Source organism: Aquarana catesbeiana, linkage group LG01 (assembly GCF_042186555.1).
Source record: "Aquarana catesbeiana isolate 2022-GZ linkage group LG01, ASM4218655v1, whole genome shotgun sequence".
Classification (NCBI taxonomy): domain Eukaryota; kingdom Metazoa; phylum Chordata; class Amphibia; order Anura; family Ranidae; genus Aquarana; species Aquarana catesbeiana.
The window spans coordinates 48043700-48058006 of NC_133324.1; the positions used below are offsets into that span (position 1 = coordinate 48043700).

Here is a 14307-nt window from a genome sequence, read left to right on the forward strand (position 1 = left end):
CATGCACCCCCAGTGGTCCACATTTGCTGTCATAATTCACAGTAGAAGCCGATCTGTGGGTGCCAGGCACTGGATGTCCGCCGGCACCCACCAGTCGATAACACACAAAACTGAGATCTGCCTATGTAAACAAGGCAGATGTCTGTTCTAACGGGGGGGGGGGGGGGCACAGATTGTGTGTTCCTGCAAAGGGAATAAAATCCATCACTTCCCTTAGTAAAAGCACCACATACAGTACACAAACACTGGCTAGGCACACAATTAACCCTTTGAGCTCCCCCAAGATGTTTAACCCCCTTCCCAGCCAGAGTCAGTACATATTTTTAGCACCGATAACTATTAGTGTCACTGGTTCCCAAAAAGTGTCAGTGGGTGTCAGATTATTCAACGCAATTATGCAGTCCCACTATAAGGTCGCTGAGCACAGCCATTACTAGTATTGAAAATAAATGAAAATTCCATCAAATATATCCCACAGTTCGTAGACTATATCATTTGCAGAACAATATAAGTTTGTTTTTTTAACAAAAATATGTAGCAGAATACATATTGGCCTAAATTTATGAAATTAGATTATTTATTTTTTTATAATTGGATATGTTTTATAGCAGAACTTAAATTTTTTTTTTTTTTTTTTAATTTCCTCCAAAATTGATCTTTTTTGTTTATAGCACAATACAAAAGGTGATTAAATACCACCAAAAGAAAGCTCTACTTGTGGAGAAAAAAAAAATGACTAATATTATTTGGGTACAGCGTCACACGATCGCTGAATTGCCGGTTAATGTAACGCTGTGCCATATCGCAAAAAATGGCCTGGTCATGAAGGGGGGTGGGTAAATCTTCCAGAGGTCAAGTGGCATCCAACCTTTTGACCTTCCTGGGCCACATTGGAAGAGGAGAAAAGTTTTGGGCCTCACAACCACCAAGTCCCCATTCACACTTTGCCTTTTTTTTTTTGAATCGTGAGCAGAAACTTTGCGATTTTGCCCACGATTACAAATCTCACTGCAATCAAAGCAAAGAACGCACCACACGTGTTTATGGGCCATCCATTCTTAAGGGCACAAAAAAAAAAAAAAAAAAAGAGCTGTGCAATTTTGTCACTGATTGATGTGCACCAATTACGGCAAAACACATCATGCGAAGTGGTTGCCCAAAAGAAGCTCCTGCTCCTTTTTGGCCAAATGCTGGATCAGAAATAAGGGGAAAATACGCCAAGACACAGACAGGAGGGGGGCGGAGACGAGACCAGTCTCCCTGCACAAGGAAAGAGGAGCAGTAAGCGGTCTTTATTACAGGAAGTCTCACGCTGGATGACTGCACAGATCTGGAAGAAATACACAAAGCAAGCCAAGATTCAAGAATACACATGATGAATGGATTTAGACAATATTGACTTATCCCAGCGTTCAGCTTTAAAAATAAGGGGCCATAATGCCTGCTCTACCTCTATTTGCTTAGCGCCACTTCAACCTCTCAGAAAGATGCCCAACATAGGAGTGCCAATTCTACAGGTCTAGAATCCATGGTTTTCCTTCACGATCAAGTGGTTGTAAAGTCTCAAGGTTTTTCACCTGAATGCATTCAGGTGAAAAACCCTTTTTGATGCAGCACCCCCCCCCCCCTCCAACAGCCCCCCTCTTACTTACCTAAGCCTGATCCGTTTCAGCAATGGGCACGAGCCCAGTGGCTTCACCTGCACTCTCTCTCTCCTCATTGGACAGATTGATAGCAGGAGCCATTGGCTACCGCCACTGTCAATCAAATCCAGTGACACGGGAGTGGGGGGGCCAGGGCCCGAGTCTTGCTGTCTGTGTCAATGGACGCAGCAGTGGGACTCAGAAGTACCCGCATGGGTGTCCTCATGGAAAGCAGCTCTCCGTGGGGGCACCCGATGGAGGAGAGGAGCCAGGAGCACTGGCAGGGCACTCCAGAAGAGGAGGAACAGGGCTGCTCTGTGCAAAACCCTTGCAGAGCAGGTAAGCATAACGTGTTATTTTTATGGAAAAAAGCAAACCATTTGAACCCCTTTAACCACTACAGTCGAGTCATATTTTCATTTTTTGAGCCTGTTAAAATGTACATTTTAGGCCTGAATATTAGTTAAAACCCTCAAAATGATACATATATTTTCTGAAAGCAGAGACCCTAGAGAATAAAAAAAAAAAAAAGTGAAACTTACAATTTTTCCTCTTTTTGTAGTTACAAATTTTTTTTGCCGGGACATTAACGTGCGCTTTCTTATTACCATATTTTTGGTAAAAATATACTAAATTTCTGTACACAATCTACTACCCAATTTTTTGGTCAAGTACAAAAAAAAGAGGAGGTTGTGCTGAGTAAACATATCGAGCCCAACATAGCGAGCCCAACATAGCGAGCCTTAAAAACTGCAGGTGCCTGTGAAAAACGGCAACTTGGGTACCCAAAATGGTCCAAAGGCCACCCCTTCAAGTGAAGTGGAAAAGGGACATTTTAGAGCAGCCTTTTTCAACCAGGTGCCTTGAGGTTTCCTCAGGGGGTGCCTTGGCAAAATGCCTACAAATTGCCCCAAAATTGTATACAAGCCGGTATGTGGATGAAACCTGCCTTTTATAGTTACACAAAGTCATTAGGTTTTCATTGAACACCATTACAAGCTTCTATCGGCCAACCTCCTAACTACCAATGACATCAGTTGATAAGGAGGTTGTCAGTTGCCTGCATAGCATCCTTGTTTGACCCTCCCTTGCCCCTCTCCATCAGCTTTGGGGGTCACATTAGCTGAGTGATGGAGGAAAAAAATAAAACTGAGGGAGAAGAGCAACATTGGAATACTAGTCAGTACTAGTTTGCAAAAGTGTATTTGTTTTGGAAAAATAAATCACCTTTAACGTTGGGTGTCTTACGTGTATTGATGTTGCTACATTATGTAAAAATATCAGAATAGGTTTTTACATTTTAGAATGGGGCGCCTCAAGACTGTCCATAATATTAAAGGGTGCCTTGACTGGAGCAAAAACGTTTGAAAAACACTGTTAGAGGTCAGTTGGGTGAACATTTTGGACAGAGGTGTGAAACGAGGCCATCTACAACAAATGGGAACTCCAACTTAATCATCATTAGTCTTCTACATACAATGCATTTTTAACATTTCTACCCAACAACTCATCTGGGGACCAGACAACTCACACCCATCACCCCTGTGACTAGAAGCATTAACACCTCTGCAGATCTCCTGACACCAAGTATGGAATTATGTAACTGGAACAGGGTGGCTCCTCAACTTTCATACCTCCCATTGTGTTCCTGGACAAACATCCACCGTGACACAATCCATGGTGACTGGACTGGGGTGTCGGTGCCACCATGTGGATATTAAAGCTGGGGTATCTTTGACACTCAAGAATTGGCTTGAAGCTATGAAAGGTCTTCAGAATTCCAGAACAAGTCCAGTTGAATGCGACCAACTATTGCTAGCTGTACTATGATCTGGGTAACAGATCATAGTATAGCTAGTAACAAATCTGCGGTAGGCGGTCCATAAAATTTATATGGCTGTGCCTACAGATATACAATGCCAAGTGGTACAGACAAGCTCACTTTCCAATAAGCCATCAGCAGGAACAAGATGACCCCGCTGAGGCAGAAGGCTGAAGGTCCCTTGTACATCTGCCAGGACAGAGTTCGCCAACGAGGTTTGTCCACAAATTACATTTCCCTGAGTTTTGAGAGTGCAGGAAATCAGACAAGAGGAGGAGGGGGGGGGGGGGATTAAAAGGAAAACAAAAAAAAAAATTGCAAAATGTCAATTGAATAACTGCAACCCAAGTTATTCCTGTCAACCCAGATATACTACTCACAATGACAGCATTCCGCGCCGCCTCCACTCCTTTACAACTGCTGCAAAAACACACAATGTTACTGAGCATGCGATGACCTTCAATGATGCAATGCTTGCATCTAGCAACCAATCACAGGGCCTGAACACTGTCACATGACATGGAGGGGGGGGCATCTATTATGGAGGAAGGAGCAGCACAAGAGTCTTGTCAAGGAGAGCATAACCCAGCTTTAAAGAGGAACTGCAGTCTGCTCACATAATTTGTAATAAAAACAATCTTTGCCATTCTTAAGCTTCCCTCCAACCACTTTGCATTTTTTATATATACTGTGATTCTGTACTTGCCAAATATGCTGCAGAAATCTCCCTCCACCGAGTCTGGCTGCATCCATTTTAACTGTGGGCAGCTGAAGTTGCTACCTGTTCACTTCCTGGATTTACACAGACACACAGAGGAACACCTGCAGCTCTCATTGGCCTTATTACGACTTATCCCCCCCCCTCCTGTCAAACTCTCCAGAGCGAGCGAGAGCTGTGCATGATGTCATAAGCCTAGGCCAGTTATGGCGAACCTTGGCATCCCAGATGTTTTGGAACTACATTTCCCATGATGCTCATGCACTCAGCAGTGTAGTTGAGCATCATGGGAATTGTAGTTCCAAAAACATCTGGGGTGCCAAGGTTCACCATCACTGGCCTAGGCTAGTGACCAGACTAGAAAACACCAAGTGGGCTGTTAAGGCATTTACTGGCAGAAATACATAACTGGGTATAATTACTAAACGTGCGGATGTTATCAGACCTAGCTAGACCTAAACTACTGTCCTTTTCCTTTAGCAATACAGGGGTGGACGCACGTAGTTTAGGTCTAGCTAGGTATGATAACATCTACACATCTAGTAATTATACCCATATTACTGGTTTGTTCAAATCCCTCTCTCTAGGGCCAACACCCTTAGGATGGGGCTGTTACCTCCCATCCTTTCCTCTATTTAGTGTGTCATGTGATCTGGTTTAGGAGCCCTCTGGCTCCCATCCCTCCCGAGAGCTGTGATGCATGCCACGGACCCTCCTCCTCCTTAGGGTGGGTAGACGTTCATGCATTGACGTCACCTTCTGTGTGTTGCAGGTGCGGTGTCACTGCCCCTCCTTTCCATGATAGTACCATCTGGCGGCTAGATGGAGGAGTGTAAAGGCACAGATGCCGGGCAGTTCTTAGCCCAGCCAAGGACGCCTCCCTCCAGCAGTGCATGCCCACGTGACGTTGGCGGGCGTGTGATGGCCCTGCCATTATAGGCTTCACCCAGGGAGGTCAGATTCACTCTAGTGTGTCGTTGCTCACTTTGGTTCACTACATGAATCACCTTGGATCCCTGGACCCTATGAACTGATCATTGTCTAATTGGCAACTAAAATTCACCTCTGGTTTCCACTGCACTGTTAGATTGCGTTATTCAACCTTTCTTGGTGATGCGTTTATATCCTTATCACATTGTCCCTTACTTGTTTGGAGAGTTCCTTGGTCTTCATGGCAGTGTTTGGTTAGTGGTGCCTCTTGCTTAGGTGTTGCAGCCTTTGGGGCCTTTCAAAAAGGTGTGTATATGTAATGACCTGTCATGTGACACTTAGATTGCACACAAGTGGACATCATTTCACCAATTATGTGACTTCTGAAGGTAACTGGTTGCACCAGAGCTATGGGCTTCAAAACAAAAGGTGGTGAATACATACACACATGCCAATTATCAGTTTTTTACTTATGAAAAATAGTTTTATATATATTTTTCTAAATTTACTTCAGACTATTGTGTTCTGATCCATCACATATAATTCAGATTAAAAAAAAAAAAAAAATTAACTAAATGCTTTAATTTAACAAAATAGGTAAAAAGCCAAGCGGGGTGAATACTTTTGCAAAGCACTGTAGATAGGGATGGAGGCAATTGGCCTTACCAGGTCACTGCCTCATATAAAGTCCCAACTCTTTTTCGTATAGAAATGCGAATGTCGTTCTGCATGAAGAGAACCGACTATGCTGGACCGAGGAGGAAGACTGGAACAGCGACAGAGCATGGAGAGGAGGGGAAATAGAAATGTTTTGTTTTTTTTTTTTAACATATGGAGGGCAAATTAAAAATAAATACAGATATCTAGTCTCTGTTCATACCATGCAGGTGTAACAGAACGCACGTGCGTTTCCACGCACGTGTGGGGTAGTCTATTCATTTCAATGGGATGCCCTACAAGGAAGGCAGAAAAGAAAACCCCGATCCTTTCAAAATCCCACCGCGTCTTGAGTTTTGGGGTACATTGGTATATGAATGGGGGTGCCATTTAGAATGAATGAATGAAAATCTAACATGGCTTCATTAAGAATTAATGGCACTGCCGCACGCCTATGAACAGGGGTTCTGCGTGCATTCCAGACACACACGCAGATGTATGTCACCTTAAAGCTAAACTCCACGCAGTTCCAAAAGCCATAACGTAGTGTATACGTCATTCATGCATCATTAAGGCTCCATTCACATTAGCATGTTTTCAAAATCGCACAACTTTGTGCAACATTGATGCGACTGATCAGACTTTACACTCTATGGATCGAAAACACACCAAAGTAGTGCAGGCACCTTTTCAAAGTGCTTGCGACTTTACGTCGCACTGATCGGTGCCACTGAAAGAATGGGGTGCAATTTGTCATGCAACTTTGATATCCAAAGTCGCATGACAAATTGCACAAGTGTGAATGGAGCCTAAATGCAAGGGCAAATACCTGCATTTGTCATTAAAGGATAAGCTCACCTTTGGAACATGTTTCAGCTCCTGCATCCTCTCCCCCCAATTCGCCCCCTCTCTACAACAGCAAGTGAGGGATCTTCTCCATGCACCCGCTGTCACAATTTAAAAATGTGCCCATGTGGGGCTCTGCCTACATGGCTGTGTAATCCATTCAAAGCCAACAGCGGCCGGCGGCTTGCAGGTCTCACTGAACTGAGGGCGCTGGTGAGCAATCTCGTAAATTCATGGATTCTTCCTGCACTTCATTACCTGGGGAATCCCTCCCATGGAGCTATTGTGTACTCCCTGTGGGGAGGGAGTGGGGAGGGCGCGGGGAGCCGCCCCTGCCGGGAGAACACAGCGATCGTTGCCAGCAGCTATAGCCGCTGGCAATAATCGAACGCCGAAAATCTGACACGCTGGTTGTACCCGAGTACACTTAGCCTGCCCATAGATGGTTCGAATCTAGGCCCGTCTCTGTGGAATGGACGAGATTTGAACCATCTATGGCCAGCTTTAGGAGGGAGTACAAGGAGAATACCAACAAGAAGAGAAACCGTGATTGTAATGCAGCGTTTCTTCTCTGTGCAAGTCTATGTTCCAGTCTGCTTATAACCATGTGATCTATCCCGTCATTGCAGCAGCCACTCACCAGGGATGCAAATAACTTTGACATACAAGAAAGTGCTAGGGAGAGGCTCTACAAATAGAGAAGATACAAGTGTAAAATTATAATAGAAGCAAAGTTAAAAAAAAAAAAAAAAAAAAATTTACATCAAAAAGTTATTTTGGTTTTAATCTTTTAAACCTCAAAATGGTGCTAGAATTTTTTTTTTTTTTTTTAAACCTGCCTTCTTAGGTAAGCCTTAACAACATTCCCAACAAAAAATGGGTTGGGTGCACGCCTTACTCAGTAGTCACTGCTGTCCTAACGCATTGGGATTACTAAACAGGAAGTCAGCAATGTGGACAGAAATCTCTCCCCAGCCCGTAATCCTGTAGCACCAGTTCTGCCAACTGTCTGACACAATTTTGAAAACTAAAATGTTTAAAAAAGGGCAGGTCACTGAATAACAAAGCAATTAATAAATGCAAAATAAACAATGCCAAAAGAAAAAAAAAAAAAAAAAAAAAAGAATCTGACAGTTTCTAAAAAAATAAAATATACTACTAAAGTAGTAATATTAATACTATTTACAATACTACTGATCCCCCGTCTATCTACCCCTTCTGGCACACATTAAGGGTTTTGTATTTGGCCTTTGAAAAAAAAAAATTCTCGGTTTTGGTAAAAAAAATTTTTTTGGTGTGAATCACTTGGCCCTGCATCAATAACAAATTAAATATGCAAAAAGAGAAAAAAAAAAAAAAAAAAAAAAAAAAAAAAAAAAAAAAAAAACATTCTTGGAATTTTCTCCATTACAAATAGAAGAGGGTTACCTGGCAGAATGGGCCACTGGTGGACTATTAAAAATATTTTTAATATACAGAAATTGGATTAAGAAGTGATAAGTGAAGAACCAGCTATTTACACATACAGAGAAAAGAATGTACATTCCTATATGTCACCAAACAAGAAACCACAACAAGCAGATAAAAGACTACGTTGATAAACATCATTGAGAGGTTTTTTTTTGTACTTCCTCTGCTTACATGAGCACATCGGGACATACAGATTAATAGTCCGGCTTGCCTTTATTTTAGCTGTACAAAACTACTACTACACAAGAAGCCAACACAATAGCAGACAAAGGCAGAGCAGCTGCTAGAAGTACCCTACCCAACAAGCACCTAATTATCCAAGGATAAAAAGGGCTGACGGTCTCATATTTATTTCATAAAAGCTTAAATATAAAACTCATGAAACTAGTTCTATCAGTGGTGTCACCATCGTATCCACCTAGGAAAACAGTTACTGGATCAAGTCTGTAAAGCACAGGTTACAATAAAAGTCTTTGCTTACCAACCCATGGATGAGCTGATAGCATTTCCCGGTTGGGCCTCGGAATAACTGGGAGTTCCATTGTGCTGGAGCCACATGTTCTACCATCGGACGGAGAAGAATACGATTTTTGGTTAGCAATACAACCAAAAACAATCTCTAAACATACAAACCAGGTCTGAAGGAACTGAAAGATGGGCCACAGATGCTACACAACCATGGTGTTCACCAACAGGATTTGTTTCCCATTATGATGCTTTTTCCCCCCCTAGAGCAGTATCTCAACCAGGGTTCAGTGGAGCTCTAGGGGCCTTCCAAAGGTTGACCAATGAGATAATTCTGACTCTCAGAAAGACTTAACCGATTACACCAATTAACATTTTAGTTATCTGTAAGGGAGGCTCTTTCTGATCAAAGTAATGAGGCTCTTCAATTCACTTTGCCAATGACCACCAGTGTACTAAGGCCCTTCTTCCAATGACTCTCTTGAAGACCACCAGTAAAGTTAGGTCCTTCTCCAACGGTCTCTCCTAATGACCATAGGGGTAATAAGGACCTTTTCTCATTAACTACCACTAACCACCAGTGTAACCAGGCTCTTCTCCCACCAACTTTTTTTCCTTCAAGAGGAGGAAATACTACAGAGTAGTACTTGCCTTCAGCTGCAGTCTTGCAACATCCATAAGTCTGGATCTCTCTCCTCCAGCACTGGAATATTTGCAGGAACTCTGTTGGTGGATAACGTGAGGGATAGTGACAAGCACGATCGGAGACCATCAAGAACTTAGGCATTTAGCGGACGAGTTACTCTGTTATCATTGGTTAGTGGTTGGGCGATTCTAATGATTTAGATTTTCCTTGCTCTGGTAGGCAGTATTCCTCTGCTCAGTCTTATGGAAGGCCCTTGCCAACCTCATGAATGCAGGGCTATTGGTCCTTCATTGTATGTGATGATGTCATTGTGTGACCGCAGCGTCTTGTAGAAGAGCCTAGTCTCACAGATGAAGGGAGCCTGCCAGAGCAAGAAAAAATTACTAAATCGTATTTTTCATGCCCTAGACAAGAATTTTACTCTGGCAATGTGGGGTGGGGGGGGCACCACTGCAAGGGAATTTTTTCCCATAAGTAATCCGTGAAGGCGAGCTTTAAAATATATTTAAACCCTCAAAAATATTGTATACAGGCATGTCCACTTTTTTTGGCATTATTCTAACTAGACTCCACTCCCTCACCTTGTCTGGACGCCTGTACACACTGATGTTCAGGTATGACTCAAGACTAAGTCCCATTACCCTTAGGAAGACTATTATCGCTTACTGCAGCTGAGAATGGACAATCCGGTGCCCTGTGCGGTGGCCCATCATTTTGTAGCCTGCAAAAGCAGCACACTGATACGAGCGATTACTCCGTTGCCACCCTGCCAGTACGGGCGATCACTCCGCTACATGAATCGTTGCCACCTCACCGGTAATCACTCCGTTACATGCAGCGTTGCTATCCTACAGGTGATCACTCCGCTACATGCAGCGTTGCCACCCTACCAGTATGGGTGATCACTCTGCTACATGAAGCGTTGCCACCTCACCGGTAATCACTCCGCTACATGCAGCGTTGCCATCCTACGGGTGATCACTCCGCTACATGCAGCGTTGCCACCCTACCAGTACGGGTGATCACTCTGCTACATGCAGCGTTGCCACCCTACCAGTACGGGTGATCACTCTGCTACATGCAGCGTTGCCACCCTACCAGTACGGGTGATCACTCCGCTACATGCAGCGTTGCCACCTCACCGGTAATCACTCTGCTACATGCAGCATTGCCATCCTACAGGTGATCACTCCGTTACATGCAGCGTTGCCACCCTACCAGTATGGGTGATCACTCTGCTACATGCAGCGTTGCCACCCTGTTACAGGAAGTTATGCGAGTACAATTTTCAAAGTCTTTTAATGCAAACAATGTCTCTGAAAGCACAGGAATACTGGGCTGATTACAAGCCAAGATAAGTTGGAGCTTTTTTTATTCTAGGTTTAGATAAAGGAAGCAAGGGCCCACACCATAGGGAGGATACACCTATACAGCCCTGCATATACAGGAAACCTCACGCAGCTATAGAGATCAGAAGGGAGATCGTAGCCATCTATTGACATTCCACATTGGACTGCCATTAAGCATTAGAGCCCATTCATGTTCAGTTTTAGCGTGCGGGCTGGTGTCCATTTTGCTGGATGGTGAAATACGCCGTTTGAACGTGTCACGCGGTTTCTATTTGTTTAACTTTATTGAAAGCGAACAAAGTTACAATGCATTCAAGTCTATGCACTGCCAGTGTGCAAAAGTTCCAGGTATAGAAAAGGTGGAGGTAAACTAGGGGCAGCACCAGATCTCACGCACGTGCAGACCAGACTCTGGCACCATGTGTACAGATCTATGAATGGTGGAAAGTAATGCCTTCTGGGATAGGCAACATTGTTATCCCAGCCATTACTTCTTATCCTCCATTCATAGAACAAAAATATAAACCAACACAGTGTCAGATCTACCTAGGCATGTGTGAGAGCTGGTTCCACTAAACAGATGGGGAGGGGAACAGAAAGACAGCCGACCACCCAAGACATAAAAAAAAAGATGGCAGCATGGGATGGGAACTGGAGTAAGAGAGAAGTACAACACCAGATGCCCTGAGCTTGTACGTATATTAATGCAGCATAACAAAACTGAAATTTTCATTGGAAGAGTGAAGTTCCTCTTTAAGGGAGGCCTCCCAGCGTGATGCCAGAAGCATGTAAAGACAGTTGGATGCCGGTGACAAAACAAAAGATGGCACCATGGTGGGACCTAGAGTAGAAGAGCAGTGCCAGAAGAGCACAACACTGGACATGCCTGGTAGTATATGAATGCCACATAAAGCACCAAAAAGAGGGAAAAAAAATATGAAATTTGCATTGGTAGGGTGAAGGTCCTCTTTAAGGTATACCAGTCCCACAGCCTTTAAAGCCCCCCCCCCCCCCCCCGCCACCTTTAAATGAGCCCTGACCCTGTCACACCATCTTTAGAGGAACCCTGTCCCTCAGAAAAATACAGCCAGCTCCCATGACACGAAAAGAAAAAATGGCGGCGTGGGATAGGACCTGGAATAGGAAAGCCGAACCAAAGATGACAACACTGGACATGCTGGGCAGTATATCATTGCAGCTTAAAGCACCAGAAGGGGGTAAAACTGAAACGTGCATTGGAAAGGTCCTCCAAAGGTATCTTTAAGGAACTGCCATCTTTAAAGAACCACCTCGGTCCACCCATTGTTTGAGAAAGCCCCCAACTTCAGTGAAACCCCCTGATCTATGGAACCCCCACAGTCCATTCATCTTCTGAAGAACCCCATCCTGCCGCCTTCAAATACCACCGGTCCCCCCCCCCCCCCATCTTCTAAGGAACCCCCTCCATCCCTTCATCTTCTAAGGAACCCCCTCCATCCCCTCACCCTCTAGGGACACCCCCTCACCTTCAAAGAACACTCCCCAGCCCGTCATATTCTAGGGAAGCTCCCTCCTGCTTCCTTCAAAAGCAGACCCCCCAGTCCACCTATCTTTTAAAGAACCCATCCCGGCCCCTCACCTTCTAGGGAAGCCTCCCCTTGCCCCTCACCTTCTAAGGGAAGCCCCCCCTTGCCCCTCACCTTCTAGGGAACCCACCCTTGCCCCTCACCTTCTAGGGAACACCCCCCCCCCCCACCTTAAAAAAAAAAAAAAAAAAAAAAAAAAAAAAAAAAAACACAGCCCGGCCCCTCACCTTAAAAGAGCACGCTCCCCCTCCGCCCCCTCACCTTCAAAGTGCACCCCCCCTCCTGCTTCCTTAAAATGCACACAACCTCCCCCCAGTCCACCTATCTTTTAAGGGACCCGTCCCAGCCAATCTCACATTACACACGATACATTCAGGATGTGCAAACACTCGGCCCTTTCGGCCCCATACTGTACCTGACCTCCATCCCAATACTCACTTTGAAGTACCCTCCTTCGTAGAGGGTGTTGGGGGGCCCGAAGATGGCCACCTCCCAGTTGTACAGGTCACTTTCGTCCACCAGCGTGATGCGGAATCCCTCCACCGGCTCTTCCTGCAGGGACTTGAGCTCCAGCATCAGGGCCTTCTGTGAGCTGGTCATCTGTTGCTGGGCCATGGTGGCCTACCACAGGTAGACTGGTGGTGGGGGTGGGGAGGGGGGGTGGGGAGGGGAGTTTAGGGCCCAGTCAAAGTCTGATCCTTTGTGTGTCTATAGGTTGTCAGCTCTTGGAACAAGGTTGCTGTAGGGTCTCCAAGTCCTTTGTCCACTCCACAAACCAGATCCGACTCCCAGTCTAGATAAAGTGACGTTCTTGTGCCTCCGCCACAGGCGAGTGCCAGCTCTTGGGACCAGCAACCTGCGGGACTTGCATTAGTGGGGCCCAGAGAGCCTATCGGTGGTCAGCGGGGGGGAACTCCCTTGTCACTCCCCTCCCCCAGCTGCCGAGTGCTAGCTCTTGGGACCAGCAGCCTGTGCGGGGCCCCGTAGAGACTTATGTAGGGCCCGGGACAATAATCACAGTCTGTAGACACTCAGATCTTTGTCTTGGTCACAACAGAGTGCTAGCTCTTGTGACCGGCAGCCTTTGTGGGCCCCTCTGGGGCTCTGTACAGGTTTACGCAGGGCCCAATAAGCGAGCCACAGTCCGCAGAGGTGAGTCTTGGCCGTAGCAGAGTGTTAGCTCTTGGGACCAGAGCAGCCAACCAAGTTCCAGTTCCTTTGTAGAGTGAGTGTCAGCTCTTGGGGCCAGTTGGTGGCTCTATGAGTCAGGGGACGTAGAGGCTGCGGCCCAGGGTGGTCCCCCCTCCCCAGGCTCTCTCCCCTCGCTGGGGACGCAGTGGGGCCCTGTGGGTGGAGTGACCTCCTCAGTGGCCCGGATGGAGGGTGACGAGGGCCCCGTATTCCGCCTCCTCTCTGGCAGGCTGCTCTGAGTCCGGAACCAGGCCTCGCTGACCTCAGACGTCTCCCTCGGGCCGGTCGCGGTGCGGGTGGCTCTGTGACCGGGACGGGTAACGTTCACTCTCTCCGGGCTCCCAGCTGGACCCGAAACGCCGCTCTGCCAGTTCCTTTTGTGACGTCACCAACGCGCTGACATCACGACGCCGCCCAGAGAGGCGGGAGAGGGGACGGTACGACAGGGGGAAGGGGCGTGTCTGTGAGAAGGGCGGAACCATCAACATCAAGTCACGTGTCTATATGGCTGTGTGTGCTGCTGGAAACTATACACTCACTATACACTATATAAACGATATACAATATATACCATATACTCTATATACAATATACACTATATACAATATACACCATATACTCTATATATTATATACTCTATATACAATATGCACTATATACTATATATATTATATACACTATATAAAATATATACTCTATATATTATATACGCTATATACAATATGCACTATATACTCTATACACTATATACAATATACACCATATACTCTATATATTATATACACTATATACAATATACACTATATACTCTATATACAATATACACCATATACTCTATATATTATATACTCTATATACAATATTACTATATACACTCTATATACATTATACACCACATACTCTATATATTATATACTCTATATACAATACTACTATACAATACCCATATATACTCTGTATACAATATACACTATATACTCTATATGCAATACTACTATACATAAT

The 14307-nt window shown here is 45.1% G+C and overlaps 1 protein-coding gene across 1 annotated transcript in view; it reads right to left on the minus strand.

Moving 5' to 3' along the window:
* Positions 1-13718, minus strand: part of UBE2R2 (ubiquitin conjugating enzyme E2 R2) — a 51031-nt gene extending 37313 nt beyond the window's left edge. The window contains exon 1 of the mRNA XM_073618400.1: positions 12550-13718. Within this exon, the coding sequence (XP_073474501.1) occupies positions 12550-12726 (177 nt within the window). The 5' untranslated portion in view covers positions 12727-13718. The remainder of the gene's footprint in view (positions 1-12549) is intronic.
* Between the last annotated feature and the right edge of the window lie 589 nt (positions 13719-14307).